This window comes from Chenopodium quinoa, unplaced genomic scaffold (genome assembly GCF_001683475.1).
Source record: "Chenopodium quinoa cultivar QQ74 unplaced genomic scaffold, ASM168347v1, whole genome shotgun sequence".
Classification (NCBI taxonomy): domain Eukaryota; kingdom Viridiplantae; phylum Streptophyta; class Magnoliopsida; order Caryophyllales; family Amaranthaceae; genus Chenopodium; species Chenopodium quinoa.
Genome location: NW_018743503.1, coordinates 596,389 through 611,008, shown reverse-complemented (window position 1 = coordinate 611,008; position 14,620 = coordinate 596,389). Strand labels below are relative to the sequence as shown.

General features: G+C 40.5%; 1 protein-coding gene across 1 annotated transcript; it reads right to left on the bottom strand.

The window, feature by feature from the left end:
- Positions 1-11,396: 11,396 nt before the first annotated feature.
- LOC110739558 (N66 matrix protein-like) lies at positions 11,397-11,894 on the bottom strand. Its single transcript, XM_021920015.1, has one exon. The coding sequence runs from the start codon at positions 11,892-11,894 to the stop codon at positions 11,397-11,399; it is 498 nt and encodes a 165-aa protein (XP_021775707.1).
- Between the last annotated feature and the right edge of the window lie 2,726 nt (positions 11,895-14,620).

The following is a 14,620-nucleotide window of genomic DNA, read 5'->3' as shown; positions in this document are numbered from 1 at the left end:
TCCGGAAGGACAAGTGGGAGATTGAAAAGAATGGTGTCCTTCCAACAAGTGTATTATTCTGATAGAGGGTTCAGAATTATTACAGAGCTAATTCTTCAGTAAGGTCAAGTGATCGGAATGCCTAGGTGGTGGCCGCTTCCGATCAGTAATATTAAGGTACAATTAATACTACAGATTAATCTTAACTGAACCCTTCGGGTTGAACCCAATCGAACAACCAATCCGAGACCTTAATCAATCCGAAGGATTTAATGAGTCGTCGGAGTTTTACAAACACAGACGTCGGATATCGAGCCTAGGGTGTCGATACCGAGAGTCGCAAAATCACAAGCAACAAGTACGAGCATAGCCGTAGAATCACATTGGCCTAGCCATGTGAGTGCTAGGCTAGGCTAGCTCATCGCAAGCCTAGGCGCACCATGTGGGCTAGGCGCACAAGGCAACCCATCGCAGCAGCATGCTTGCGTGTGTGTGTGCCTTCGCATGGCATAGCACCACCGCAGCATGCGTGCTTGGGTGCCTAGATGCCATAGCAGCCTTCACATGGCATAGCATCACTATCGTAGCCCATCGCACTAGCGCAGCACCATCGTAGTGCTAGGCACTTGCGTGTGTGTGTGCTTAGGGCTGTCGCACCAACGCAGCACAGCACTATCGCATGGCTAGGCCTATGCGTGTGTGCGTGTGCATGCATGCTGTCGCACCATCGCAGCACATCACAATCGCATGGCTAGGCCTATGCGTGTGTGCGTGTGCATGCATGCCATCGCATCATCGCTCGCACAGCACCAAGCATCGCATGCTTGTGCGCGTGGTTGGCGAGGCAATGCCCAGCATGCACGGCTCGTTAGCAGCACGCATGCTGGCTATGCGAGTGTGTGCGAGAAGGGGCAGGAAGCAACACCACGCACCAGCTAGCATGGCTGTGCGTGTGCATGTGCATATGCGTTGGCTGGGTAGCGGCAGCTCGCTAGCAGCTCCCAGCGCCTAGCAAGCAGCAGCAGCTAAGGCATCGCCCATCACAGCAGCATGCAGCGCGCATGTGCTGACTGGGGCTGATGCGTGCTGGCTGTGCATGCTGGCTGGCAGCCAGCCCAACAACCTTGCTTGGTGCCGGTTTGTGAGAGGTGGGGACCAATGCATGGGGCAAAGCCTTGGGGAGCAAGGCAATGGTCCCCCCCTTGGTTTTGGTCCTCACCTAACTCTCTTTACCCTTTTGTCACTTGTTGCATTGTGATTGCTTTGATTAATTATTTAATTTGGAATTAAATAAATTATCACATTTTCTCATTCTCCCACATTGGTTGGAGAATGAAATCCAAGGGTTCATTTCCCTATAAATACCAAGGCTTTGGCATTTGGGAAAGAACACACTTGAGTGGAGCTAAAAAGGCATCTCCATTGTTGAGAATACCTTAAGTTCGTAAAACTCCAAAGTTTATATTTTGTCCGGGTCCCGACTAACCTTCAGGGCTTAGGACGATCAGGTCGGGTTCGAGGGTACGAACCGTCGGAGGCCTTGCATTTGCGAGGTTGAAGTAAGAGCTCCTTTAGTCAGCGAAGCACGCGTCTAGGGTATAATTCTTTATCCCTTCTTCTTTTAATTATGTATTAATTATGTTTTGCATGCTTTGATTGCTTTAGTTATCGGGGCGGGTCTTGGGGGGTTTCTTTCCGCGTAGTGAGGGTCACTACGAAACCCTACAGATAGTTATGCTAATTGAAGGAAAATCAATCAACCAAATGTTGCAAAGGAAAATAGTAATTGCAATCAAGAGAATCCAATAGGTTATCTCCTAGAATTTAAGCTAGGTTTCCTCTATGAATGACTAGCAAGAAGAATCACAAATCAAATCCAATCGATAAATATAATCCCTAAATCAATGGTTCGTGTCATTAGAGATCACAATGCAATCTAGCTTGAAAATTAAGGTTAGCTACTCCTTAACAATTCAAACACATGCACAATTCTATCAACCAATTAATTTAATCACATCATTCAATCCATCAAAACCCAACAATTAGCAATGATCCATCATTCATGCATGTTTCACCATCACCTTAGCAAGGAATCTACTCACTAAGCATGGTGGAAATGAAGAACAAAACTAAACTAATCATCAAAATCATCACCATCATTGCAAACAAACTATTAAGAATCAAATCAATCAATAAACTTGAAAATGCAACAAATATCAAAATCAAATGCAAAATATTGAATTAAGAAGAAGAAGATTCTTACAAACTTTTTCAAATCAAAGGAATTGTGCTTGCATTCAAAGTAGAAGGAAATCAAAAGTAAAAATCATTCAATTCTCTTAAGTTTATCTCATTAAAATCTAATAACTTTCTCTCTCTAGCCTCTCTAATGAATTCTATGCATAATTCTCTTTCTAGAATAACTAACTAAGGGGAAATAAAGTGGACGTCCAAAAGAAACCCGTACAGGCGCGCCCTCACTCTGGAATGCGCGACCGCGAAGAAAAGGGTACGGAATTGGGGACTCAGGTGGCGCGCCTGCGTGCGAGGGTTGCTCGTCCGCGCCTCAAGCCTACGCGCCCGCGTCTCTGGAGCAGGGGATCTCCTCCGTGCGTTCATCAATGCAAGAGGTGCGCTCCTCTTGATCGTCATTGGGGATGGCAGTCCCAAAATGAGTTTACGATGGGTTCAACACCATACTTTCATGAGAGTGCAACATGAGGGCGCAAGCATCAAGTCTTGGAGTAAGCCATCCCTTGTTTTGTGAGCCATAAAGGAGCATCTACCTTGCACTTTAAGCATGTTCTAACCCGAGGAATCACCATAAAGGGCCTAGGACTCCACCTTTCTCCTGAAAATAAAGAAGAGCAACCAAGTAAAAGGGAAAAGACGATAAAAACTACGAAAATACAAGAAAAAGGGAGAAATAACTAGAATGAGATCAACTAGAGAATAAAAGACTAAAACTAAGGAAAAAGGCATAAAGAAAGCTATAAAAGCAACTAAAATCATCCCAAAATAATGCTATTTGAGTGCTATAAATGGCACTCATCAAACTCCCCCAAGCTAAACTTTTGCTCGTACTCGAGCTAAAATAAAATCAAGTAGGAGTAGGATGAAAGACTTATTCAAATAAGAAAAAGGAAAGAAAGGAGACAAGAATATACACTAACTTACGTTCGTAGGTATCACGGTTGTTTTTAGCTACAAGCCCTTAAAACCCCAAAGTCGCCAATGAGAACGAGTGAGGTCTCGTAAGGGTTTCCAAAGAGCTTAACCCATAACTCTCAAAGTAAAATGAGGCAAAGCATAAAAGGAAAAATCAAATCAAAAAGGAAAAAGAAAACAAATGCTTTTGAAATGGACCTTTGCAAATGACCAAATACAAATGAATATACAACTTTCTAGACAAATAAGGGTATGCACGTTCCAAGTTATCCGAGATTGATTGAAACATAATATATGCTAAGCATAGAGAACTAATAAGACACAATTCACCTTCATCCCAAACAATCTTACCGCGTTCTCCCTACTAGCTTCAAATCCACCTCTAGTGAGCATCTCAATGATTCAGCTAATAGTGAGTTTTTGCTACAACCATGTGAGATAAAGTAAGAGATAGTCAAGGATCCATGTGTCTCTTAAGGAAAATAGGTAGAAGGCTCGAAGAAATGAAACCTCACGTGGTTGTAGCAAAAACTCACTATTAGCTTCAAATTCACTGTAGGAAGCAACACCTTCTTACCATAAACAAGTAGACTAGGGATTCAAGGTCCTAAAAGTTCTAAACACACTACCTTAGCATACTCTATCCTAGAATCAACAAAGCGTATTCTCAAACCGTGCATACCGTTACTATATAGGACGTCATTTATTCAAAAGTACAAGTCAAACGGTATTATGTCCAAATCATAAGTGAAAGCAATAAGAAAAACCAAAAGAAAAACAAAACAATGCCTCAAAAATCTTTTTGGATTATTTTTTTTGTTTTTGTTTTTATTCAAAGGAAATAAAAAGAGAAAAGAAAAGAAAAGGGAAAAGAAAAAGGAAAGGAAAAGAAAAGGAAAAGAAGAGGAAAAGTAAAGAAAAGCACAAAGATGCATGCAAAATCATGTAAATCCCAATCGTCAAACAAGTGGTCATTTGACTACAACGTCAATGACCCCAAACACCCTTACGGTGTTGATAACAAACATCCTCGAACCGTTCAACTCTTCCTAAACTATTCCTAATCTAAGCAAACAACAAAGAAAATAAAGAGGGAAAAATAGAAAGATTTCACCAAGCAATCCAAGCTAGACTTTATATGAGAAGCATAGAGAAGCTTACACCTCCATGTTGCTCCAACAAGCATAGCAAGAGCTACATGGCAATATGAGAAAGAGAATAGGCTATACACAAAGAAGAATGTTAGTAACTTCAAAACAAAATAAAAAAAATAAAACTATACACTAACTAATAAGAATTTGGATTATAAGGATTTGGATTGAAAGGGAGCACAATCATAATTATTCAAGTCAGCAGCATCAAAAATTAATCAAAAACTAAGAACCATCATCAAGAAACATCATCACAAATCATCAAAAATCAGAACACCAAGAATCATCAATAATAATGATCATTAACAAAACAACAATGACCAACAACATCCTCAAGGCATCGAAGAAGGCACATGCACAACAAGGTGAGAAAACAACAAGCATATCCACAACAAGCATGCTCAAGACACCCATACTTCCCCATAAACAAAGAATAAGTCCCCCCAAAGCTAGAAAGAAATCATCTCAACATCCCACTAATCAAAGTAAAAGATGACATAATAAAAGGGATGGAGGAAAAAGTACAAATAGGGGACTATTGACCACTAGGACCGGCCCCACCATCATTATCCTCTCTGTCATAGGAAAAGCGGGACGGGGGTCCATAAGGATCCTATCCCCTGGTGTAACCTGGTGGCCAACCATAATGACCTCGAAAGTTCTCTTGTTTCCAAGAGGTTAAGGGAGTATATTGCGAGGGCAACTCAAGGGGGGTAGGGTGAGTGGGATCGACATAAGGGTAGTTAGGATCACCCCTATAGTCACTCCCACCGGGCACACGGTAATCGTAGTTACTGTGCTTATCCGGAATAGAGAGTAACTCGGTACTAGGTCCTTGCGGACCTTGCCAAAACGGATATGTAGGCTTACAATCACCCCCCCAGACGGTACGGGACCGTGTTGTGGCGAAAAATATGGATAATTAACCGCGGGGGTGATTTCACCCCAGTTGACGCTCGCATCAAACAAAGCTTGTTGTTGGAGAAACATACCTTTTTGCATCTCCATGAGTCCTCGCAAGACAACTTGCATGCTCTTCATTTGCGTGTGCATGGCTGCAAAATCTTGCTCGAACATGCCTTCCAAACCAAGTTGCAAGCTCGTCATTTGTGCTTGCAGAGTCTCCATATCTTGATTGGAGCCTTGATGTTGTTGTTATTGTTGTTGTTGATGATGTTGTTGTTGTTCACTGGTAAGAGCGGAACTGGTTAGGTCGTTGGACTAACTGTCCCTCTACCAAACAATATTTTTATACCTAAACCTACACTAGACAAGTCTAATGGTAAGTAAAGGGTCGATCCGCAGAGACGGCTAAACTATCGTCAACACTACCACTAACTAAGCTAGGTCAAAGGAGATATGAGGGGTGGATTAAAACAAAAGATGATAGCTAACTAACTACGGAATTAGAACCTAAGAAATAAAGTCACTAGGAAAGGGGAATCAAGAATAATTAATGTGACGAGCACAAGCATAGCAATAGGCATGGACATTCGCAATAAAATGCAAGGGGCAACTCTTAATCATCTAGGTCTCTCCCGAGCACGCTATACAATTGAACACCCAATCCCGGCCAAAGGCTCGTGATCAACTCAAGGGGTTCTCTTCTACCTAAATAGCTCTTTTCCAAGCAACTAAATAAGGTAGCAATTAAATCATGCTTAGCCAAAGCGAAAGCAAGCATTAACACACCTTAATGAGCACTTCCAAATCATCAAGAAATAACCATACACACCGATATACTAGCACTAATCAAACGCAAACAAACACTATTGATTATCTAATTGGTCAAGTAGATGAAATTGGAGAATTTCCTAACAACCTAGGTCACTCTCGCACACACTAGGCCATTAGACTCTCAAGCTCGCCTATGAGGTCGTGGTCAACCAAGCAACGAAATTCTTCTATTAAACTAGCTCACTCTCGCACAACTAGCATAATAGCGATTAAATCATGATATCGATTGGCTAAAAAGACACCAAGCATTAAGCCCTTCATTCTTAATTCAATACACCAACAATCCCCATCAAACCATCAATAAAGTGTTCATTTTGCACATTAATCAACAATCATCCCTAACCCTAGCTAGGAAACTAAACTAACATGACTAGATCATAAAAAAACAAAGAAACTAAATCCATCTAAACTAACAAGAATAAAGAAGAACAATCACGAAACCAATTAAACCAAACTAACAAGAACAATTAAACCTAAACAATTAAACTAAGTAAACAAGAAATTAGGGAAAACATTAAACTAAGAACAAAAACAATAACAAGAGCAACTTAATCAAAGTAATAATTAAAGAAAACAATAAATGAGATAGAGCTTAGAATGCTCATTGAAGTATTGAAAAGGAATCCAAAACAATGTCACATTTTGCATCTTCAACCTCTTCAATTCACCATTGAAGCTCTTCACTTTCTCTCTCTAAACTACTCTTAAACTAAATTACAAAACAAAGATAAAACTAAATCTAAGCCCTAATCTAAGTGATAAAATGATGGAGAAGGCAAAGGGGTTTCATCCCCTCAAAGAGGAGAGAAGACCCAAAAAACTCCCCCCTTAGGAAGTCTAAGAAGTGCTCTATTTATATTACAAGAAGAGAAAGAAAGAAATCCAAAAATTAAGCTCATAAAAGACCCAGAACCCCATGCCTGCGGTACCCAGAGCCGCGCCCGCGGCAAGGCATCTCCAGAAAATTGCAAAGTTGGGGATAGCAGAGGGCCGCGCCCGCGGCAAAAATAGCCGCTCCCGCGGCACAGTTAGCCGCTCCCACGGAGCCATGGGCTGCGCCCGCGGAGCCTAGCAGCGTCTTGCAGATTCAAACGGCCATAACTTCTGTTCTAGGAAGCCTCTTGGGGTGTGACACCTACCGTTGGAAAGCTCTTCAAGTCTAGTTTCCAACTCATTTTGAATCGCCTCAATCCAATGTGTAGATAAAACTTTATGGCTGAAAGAGTGAACAAGACTCGGTTTAAGGCCTTCTACGAGCTTTAAACTTGTCTCAAGCTTCTTAGCTTCTTTCTTAGCTTCAAGCTTCTTCTATTGAACTTTCTTGCCTTTTCTCGGGTCATAAGCATCGAAGAAAGCGTCAAGCACCTACACAAATAGACTAAGAGAGAAAAGAGTGAAAGAACACATAGAAATTTATGCAAATCAAGCTAGAAATCGAGCAAAAAAGCATATTATTCACAACTGAGGCCTAAAACCATAAATTAGGAAAAATATAACTAAAACAAGACTAAAAGGAATAGAAATAACAAATAAACACCGAAATAAACCTAAAACTAAGGGTGAAAAACGCCCTAATATGTGTCATAAATGACACTTATCATTCACCATCATCACCATACTCATCCTCCTCCTCATTACCCTGTAACCGATTGCTCAAGGGCACAAACCAAACATTCGGAGCATCTCGTTGCAAGGAAGTCAAGGAAGGGTTTGGAAGATAACACCGGTGCTCATTCCTTACTAACCAATCGATTACCTCATCATTACTATTCTTTGAAATGAAATTCACTTGCTTGAGTTGAGGGATGTCGAGGTAGATATCATTAGCATCGCCCACCGGAGTACATGAGACAAGATAGCGGTCATACCCAAAGCTTGAAGCTAACCGAGTGACCAAACTTCCATAAGTAATCTCACCCGTTTTCCTTCCTCCCACCATTGATACACAACTCCTCATGAATAGATGTCCCATGTTCAACCTCCCTCGCCACTCTTCTCTCGTGGCTAGCCAGAGTACCACCACCTCAAGCTTCGACATCTTTCCCAAATCTTGCTTGGCAAAACCGAGTACCCCAAAAGCCTATGCAACACTCGAAGACATGGTTGGAAGACATCACTTGCCAAAGAGTAACGAGCGGTGAATTGCTCCTTTTCCGAAATCGCGTTCCACAATGCGTACTCCGCATACCCATCAAAGTTTACATACTCGGGGAAGAGGAGATCAGCATCAGGGTTGAAGTCGAGAGCTGCATTGAATTCCCGGAGAGAAAGAGTATGGCGAACATTGAAAAGTTGGAAGGTAATCTCGAAATTGGCGTCACCAATCGGGGTGGAAGAGAAGGAAGCTAGAAACTCCCTTGTAGGCTCAAGATAGGTTCGGAAGGCGGAGTTTACAAAAACACCTATCCGAAGGTTATCAAAAAGCAACCACAAATCCTCGTTGATGCCCAATTATCATATCTCCTCTATGATAATGGCGACAAGGTCTTATGAATCTCTTCTTGAGGTCGGTGTGGATTGATTTATGTAGTGGGTTATGGAATTTGAGAGTTGGTAAAGGTAAGGGTTTATTGGAGGCATGTGTTTGAGGGGTTTGTTGGGGCTCCTCAATCCTCACTTGGGGCTCCTTCCCCTTCCTCTTCCTCCTTTTGGAGGACAAAGATCTCAAGATTCTTGACATGATTTATCCACAACGATGAACACCAAACAACTCAAATTATCAACCATAAGCACCACCAACACCAATATCACCAATCACCACAATACTACCACCACAAGCAATCAACAAAGAGACCCACTTCCAAACTTTACAAAAATTCACCAAAGATGAACAATAGTGCTAAACAATCAACAACAACAAGTGTTAAGTATAAAATATTAGTAAACAACAACCACAAGAATCAACATTATCAATTCAATCATCAAAATACCCAAAATCAATACTTCTACTATTCACAAGTATGAAACAATCAAATTCTCATCCAAGTATGATAATTCAAGCTAAAATAAGAGTAGAGAAGATGATTATACCATACAAGAAGCAAAGTTAACCAAGCTTGGAGCACCAATTCACCAAAATTCGAAAATCCCCAATTTGTTCTTCAATGGAGATTGAAGCTTGAAGAAGAAGAAATGGTGAGTAGTAGTATGGAAAATGGTTAATTTGAGGAGAATTGTGTGGGAATTTATGGATTTGTGTGGGAAATTTGTGAATAAGGATGATGTTTGGGAAGATTTGGGGGTTAGGGTTTGAATTTTAGAGTGAGAATGAGTGAGTGTCGTGAGTTAGAAGAATAGGAAGTGAGGAAAAAGAAAGGAAAGAAGTAGGAAATAGCTCGGCCTGGGCTCGTGCGCGCCCGCGGATGGGTCGCGCTGCTGATTTGCTCTCGGCATTTCTTTTGAGCTCCCGCACACACCTTCTATGCGCCCGCGCACCCCTGTTTTACCTCTTCCTCCTTCATAAACCCCTTTTTCTAGCATTCTTCATTGCATTTACCTTCCATCACTTGGTTTAAAATCAAAGAATATCAAGCACACTCTCATTACAAACACCTAACACCTCCAAATGATGCACATGCTTGATCAAAAGAATCCAAATCGCATGAAAACACCCTTCATATACAAACACAAAAACAAGTGAAGAAAAGAGAAGATAAGAAAAGAGAAATTTGAAAATTAAAATGAAAAGAGAAAAGTTAGAGGGCTGGGTTGCCTCCCGAAAAGCGCTAGTTTAAGGTCCCTAGCTTGACCCGCCCTCCAAATCACGGAGGGTCAAAGAAGACCACCTTGTTCAAAGTGGTGGAGAAGGTAAAGTCATTGCTAAGCTTTGGCAAAATCACATCACGAGGGATATCATCTTGAATCACAAAAACCGGATCAAACATGTTATGCTTCAACTTCTTTTTATTTTTCTTGGGAACTCTCCTTCTCTTCTTTGATTTCTTCTTCCTTGGAGTTGTGAGCTCCACATGACCAACACTTGAAAAACTATTCTTGTCATCCTTCAAAGAAATCTCAAACCAAGAAGGCATTTCAATCTCATTCTCAAGCTTTGAGGACTCCTTGTCTTCTTCACTAACAATCTTGCTTTCAACACATTTAGGAGCATCATCACAAGCTACAAGAATATCATTAGTAGAAGACAAAAACATGTAAGCATCATCATTCAAGGGAAATGAGTTAATGCACATAATTTCTTGCACATAAGATAGAGACTCATGCATCGACTTGAGTTTAGAACTTGCCTTATCATTACCAACACACAAAGTAATAAGGCCACCCTTCACATCAACTAAAGCACCCGAAGTTTCTAGAAATGGTCTCCCTAGAATAATAGGAATGTTGTCATCTTCCGCAATCTCTAGCACAATGAAGTCAACGGGGATAGTGAACTCTCCTATCTTGAGGGGGACATCCTCAATTCTACCCTTGGGGAACTTAATAAAACGGTTGGCCAATTGTAGAGTCATGTTGGTTGGAAGGAGCTCACCTAGCTTAAGCTTTTTGAAGATGAAAAATGACATGATGCTAACACTAGCACCAAGGTCACAAAGAGCATTTTAGAACAATTTTCCATTATTATTGCAAGGGATGGAGAAATTCCCTAGATCTTTCATCTTTGGGGTAGGTCGTTGAGCTAAGAGCACTACAACACTCCCCAACCTTCACCGAGTCAACCTCATTACACTCACTTTTTCCATTCAAGATTTCCTTAAGAAACTTAGAATAGTTTGGCGTTTGTGTCAAAGCATCGGTGAAAGGGATAGAAAGATGAATTTCCTTAATCATGTCAAGAAATCCTCCAAATTGATCATCAATCTTGCTCCTCAAGAACTTTTGAGGGTAGGGAAGTTTGGTTTTGGTCACATCCTTTTGCACACTCTCTCTAATCTTGACCTTCTCATCGGCATCCTCACACTTTTTTTTAGACACATCATGCTCATCCTCATCAAGTGAATCACTCACCTTCTCAACTTCTTTGCTCTTCCTAGAACATTCTCTTCAAGGACCTTACCACTCCTAGTAGTGATAGAATAAACCGATTTCTTAGGATCAATCCCTTGCGAAGGTAAAGAAGTAGGACTAGCACTCTCTTTCAAAGTGTTTGCTAGTTGAGTGATTTGAGTTTCAAGCATCTTGCTATGTCTCATCATTTCTTTGAATTTATTATCACTAACCGTCATGTATGTGTTCAAAATCTTGGTTTAATTTTCAATTATCTCTTCCAAATTAGACCTAGAAGAAGAAGAAGAAAAAGGTTGAGCATAGGAATTATCACTTTTTGGCCTTGGGTTTTGGAGAAATACTGGGTAGGGGGCCCCTTTAAGCTTTGTTTTGAAAATTTCCCTTATTTTGATTGTTCTAATAACCACTATTTTGATTTTGGCCATAGCTTTGATTATGGTTACCATAGCCTTGGTTATGATTACCATAACCTTGGCCTTGATTTTGGCCACTATAACCTTGGTTGCTATAGTTACCCCGAAAACCTTGGTTTCCTTGGTTCCTATAGCCACTACCTTTGTTATAGTTGTCAAAATTGCCTTGGTTGTGATAGTTCCTATTCCCTTGGCTTCTTTGATTATCAAACCTTGAACCATTATTGTTATTGGACACATAATTCACATGCTCATTCACATTATCATCAAAATCATCACATCCATCCGAAAAGGCATGAGGGCAATTAGAAGAATCATGCTCATACGAACCACATATATCATAAAACAAGCATCCACTAGGCATGTTATTGGAAGTAGAAAGAGGAGTAGAGTTGGAAGATGTACCTTCCACCTTATTTTGGGAGGGAAGAGTAGGTGTTAGAGATGAAGCATTCTCCAATTTAGCCTTGATGGAAGTCATCTCCTTCCCGAGGATAAGTTGATGGCATTGAGGTGATCAACCGAGTACACTGTAGAGCCACTCTTGATTGTTGATTCTCGATCATCGTCTTTCCAATCCATCTAATACCTCACTACATCTTAAATGATATCCACAACTTCCTTTTCCGTTTTGTTCATAATGGGTCCTCCGGCTCCCGCATCAAGAAAAGACTTCCTTTGAGGGCTTAGACCACCATAAAAGATTTGAATGATTTGGTAGGTAGGAATTACATGGTGAAGACACTCTATTTGATAATCCTTCCTTTCCCAAGCTTCATAGCGGCTTTCATTAGATTTTTGCTTGAAACTTTGGATAAGTGCTCTTGCCTCCGCTGTTTGCTTTTGGGAGTAAAACCGGGATAGAAATTCCTTAGTAACCTTATCCCATGTCCTTAGTGAGTTCGACCTTGACTTCTTTATCCAACCATTCCAAGGCACGCCCTATGAGCGAAACGGGGAAAAGCTAAAGGCGGATGAATTCTTGAGAAACCCCATTCACTTTGATAGTGTTACAATACTTCTAAAATTCTTTGAGGTGGTTTAAAGGACTCTCATGCTTGGCCCCACTAAATTGTCGCCTCTCTATCAAAGTGATCATTACCGGTATAATTTCAAAATCATTCGCCGGTGTTGTAGGTGGAGCAATCCCACTCTCAAACCTATATGCACCCGGAATTCCCTATTCTTTCAATGCCACTCTTGGATTTGCTCCCATTCTTGCTTGTTCCTCTTCTTGTGGTTCTACTTCACTTGGAGGGCTAGACTCAAAGAACGGCTAGCAACTCTTATCCTTGAAATTATCCTCTCTATTTCCGGATCAAATGCCACTAGAGAACGACCACGTGCTCTGTGCATACAATCTCAAAAGAAAATATTAGTAGCACGACTGCCAATGTAGCCAAAAAAGGGAAATTTTTTTTTGTGTTTTTCAAATTAAATGAAATAGACTCAACAACTATAGCAAACAACTACGCCATTCCTCGGCAACGGCGCCAATTTGATGGGAGATTGTCTAACCACGTCGTTAAATGCTTAAAAACCTTATCAACAATATTTATAACACTCAACCAAACCTAAACCGAGTATAGGGTAAGTCGAGGGTCGATCCACGAGGAATGGGGGGTCAATCACTATAGTCTATGCGTTAAGCTATTTTGAAGAGTATATGAATGTGTAGTTGAGCGAGCTAAACAAACAAAGCAAAATTGGATTAAAATTCAATATCAAAAGCACTAGGGATTAGGATCCACATATAATCATGATATTTATGCTAATTGAAGGAAAATCAATCAACCAAATGTTGCAAAGGAAAATAGTAATTGTAATCAAGAGAATCCAATAGGTTATCTCCTAGAAGTCAAGCTAGGTTTCCTCTATGAATGACTAGAAAGAAGAATCACAAATCAAATTCAATCGATAAATGTAATCCCTAAATCAACAGTTCGTGTCATTAGAGATCACAATGCAATCTAACTTGAAAATCAAGGTTAGCTACTCCGTAACAATTCAAACACATGCACAATTCTATCAACCAATTTAATCACATCATTCAATAAATCAAAACCCAACAATTAGTAATGATCCATCATTCATGCATGTTTCACCGTCACCCTAGCAAGAGATCTACTCACTAAGCATGGTGGAAATGAAGAACAAAACTAAACTAATCATCAAAATCATCATCATCATTGCAAACAAACTATTAAGAATCAAATCAATCAGTAAACTTGAAAATGCAACAAATGATCAAAATCAAATGCAAAAGATTAAATTAAGAAGAAGAAGATTCTTACAAACTTTAATCAAATCAAAGGAATTGTGCTTGCATTCAAAGTAGAAGGAGATCAAATATAAAAATCATTCAATTCTCTCAAGTTTCTCTCTCTAAAATCTAATAAATTTCTCTCTCTAGCCTCTCTAATGAATTCTATGCATAATTCTCTTTCTACAATAACTAACTAAGGGGAAATAAAGTGGACTTCCAAAAGAAACCCGTACAAGCGCGCCCTCACTTTGGAATGCGCAACCGCAAAGAAAGGGTACGAAAATGGGGACTCAGGTGGCGCACCCGCACGCAAGGGTTGCGCGCCCGCTCCCTTGGAGCAGGGATCTCCTTCGTGCGTCCATCATTTCAAGAGGTGCGCTCCTCTTGATCGTCATTAGGGATGGAAATCCCAAAATGAGTTTATGATGGGTTCAACACCATACTTTCATGAGAGCGCAACATGAGGGCGCAAGCATCAAGTCTTGGAGTAAGCCATCCCTTGCTTTGTGAGCCATAAAGGAGCATCTACCTTGCACTTTAAGCATAATCTAACCCGAGGAATCACCATGAAGGGCCTAGGACTCAACCTTTCTCCTGAAAATAAAGAAAAGCAACCAAGTAAAAGGGAAAGACGATAAAAATTACGAAAATACAAGAAAAAGGGAGAAATAATTAGAATGAGATCAATTAGAGAATAAAAGACTAAAACTAAGGAAAAAGGCATAAAGAAAGCTATAAAAGCAACTAAAATCATCCCAAAATAATGCTATTTGAGTGCCATATATGGCATTCATCAGTCCAATGCGCCTCTCCTGGGTCTGATTGGCATCGGCTCGTAGCACTGAAGGCATATGATACATCAAGCCTAGTACATATCATGGCATACATGATCAATCCAATAAGCGAAGCATATAGATCTGATTCATCCTATCTCGTCATCA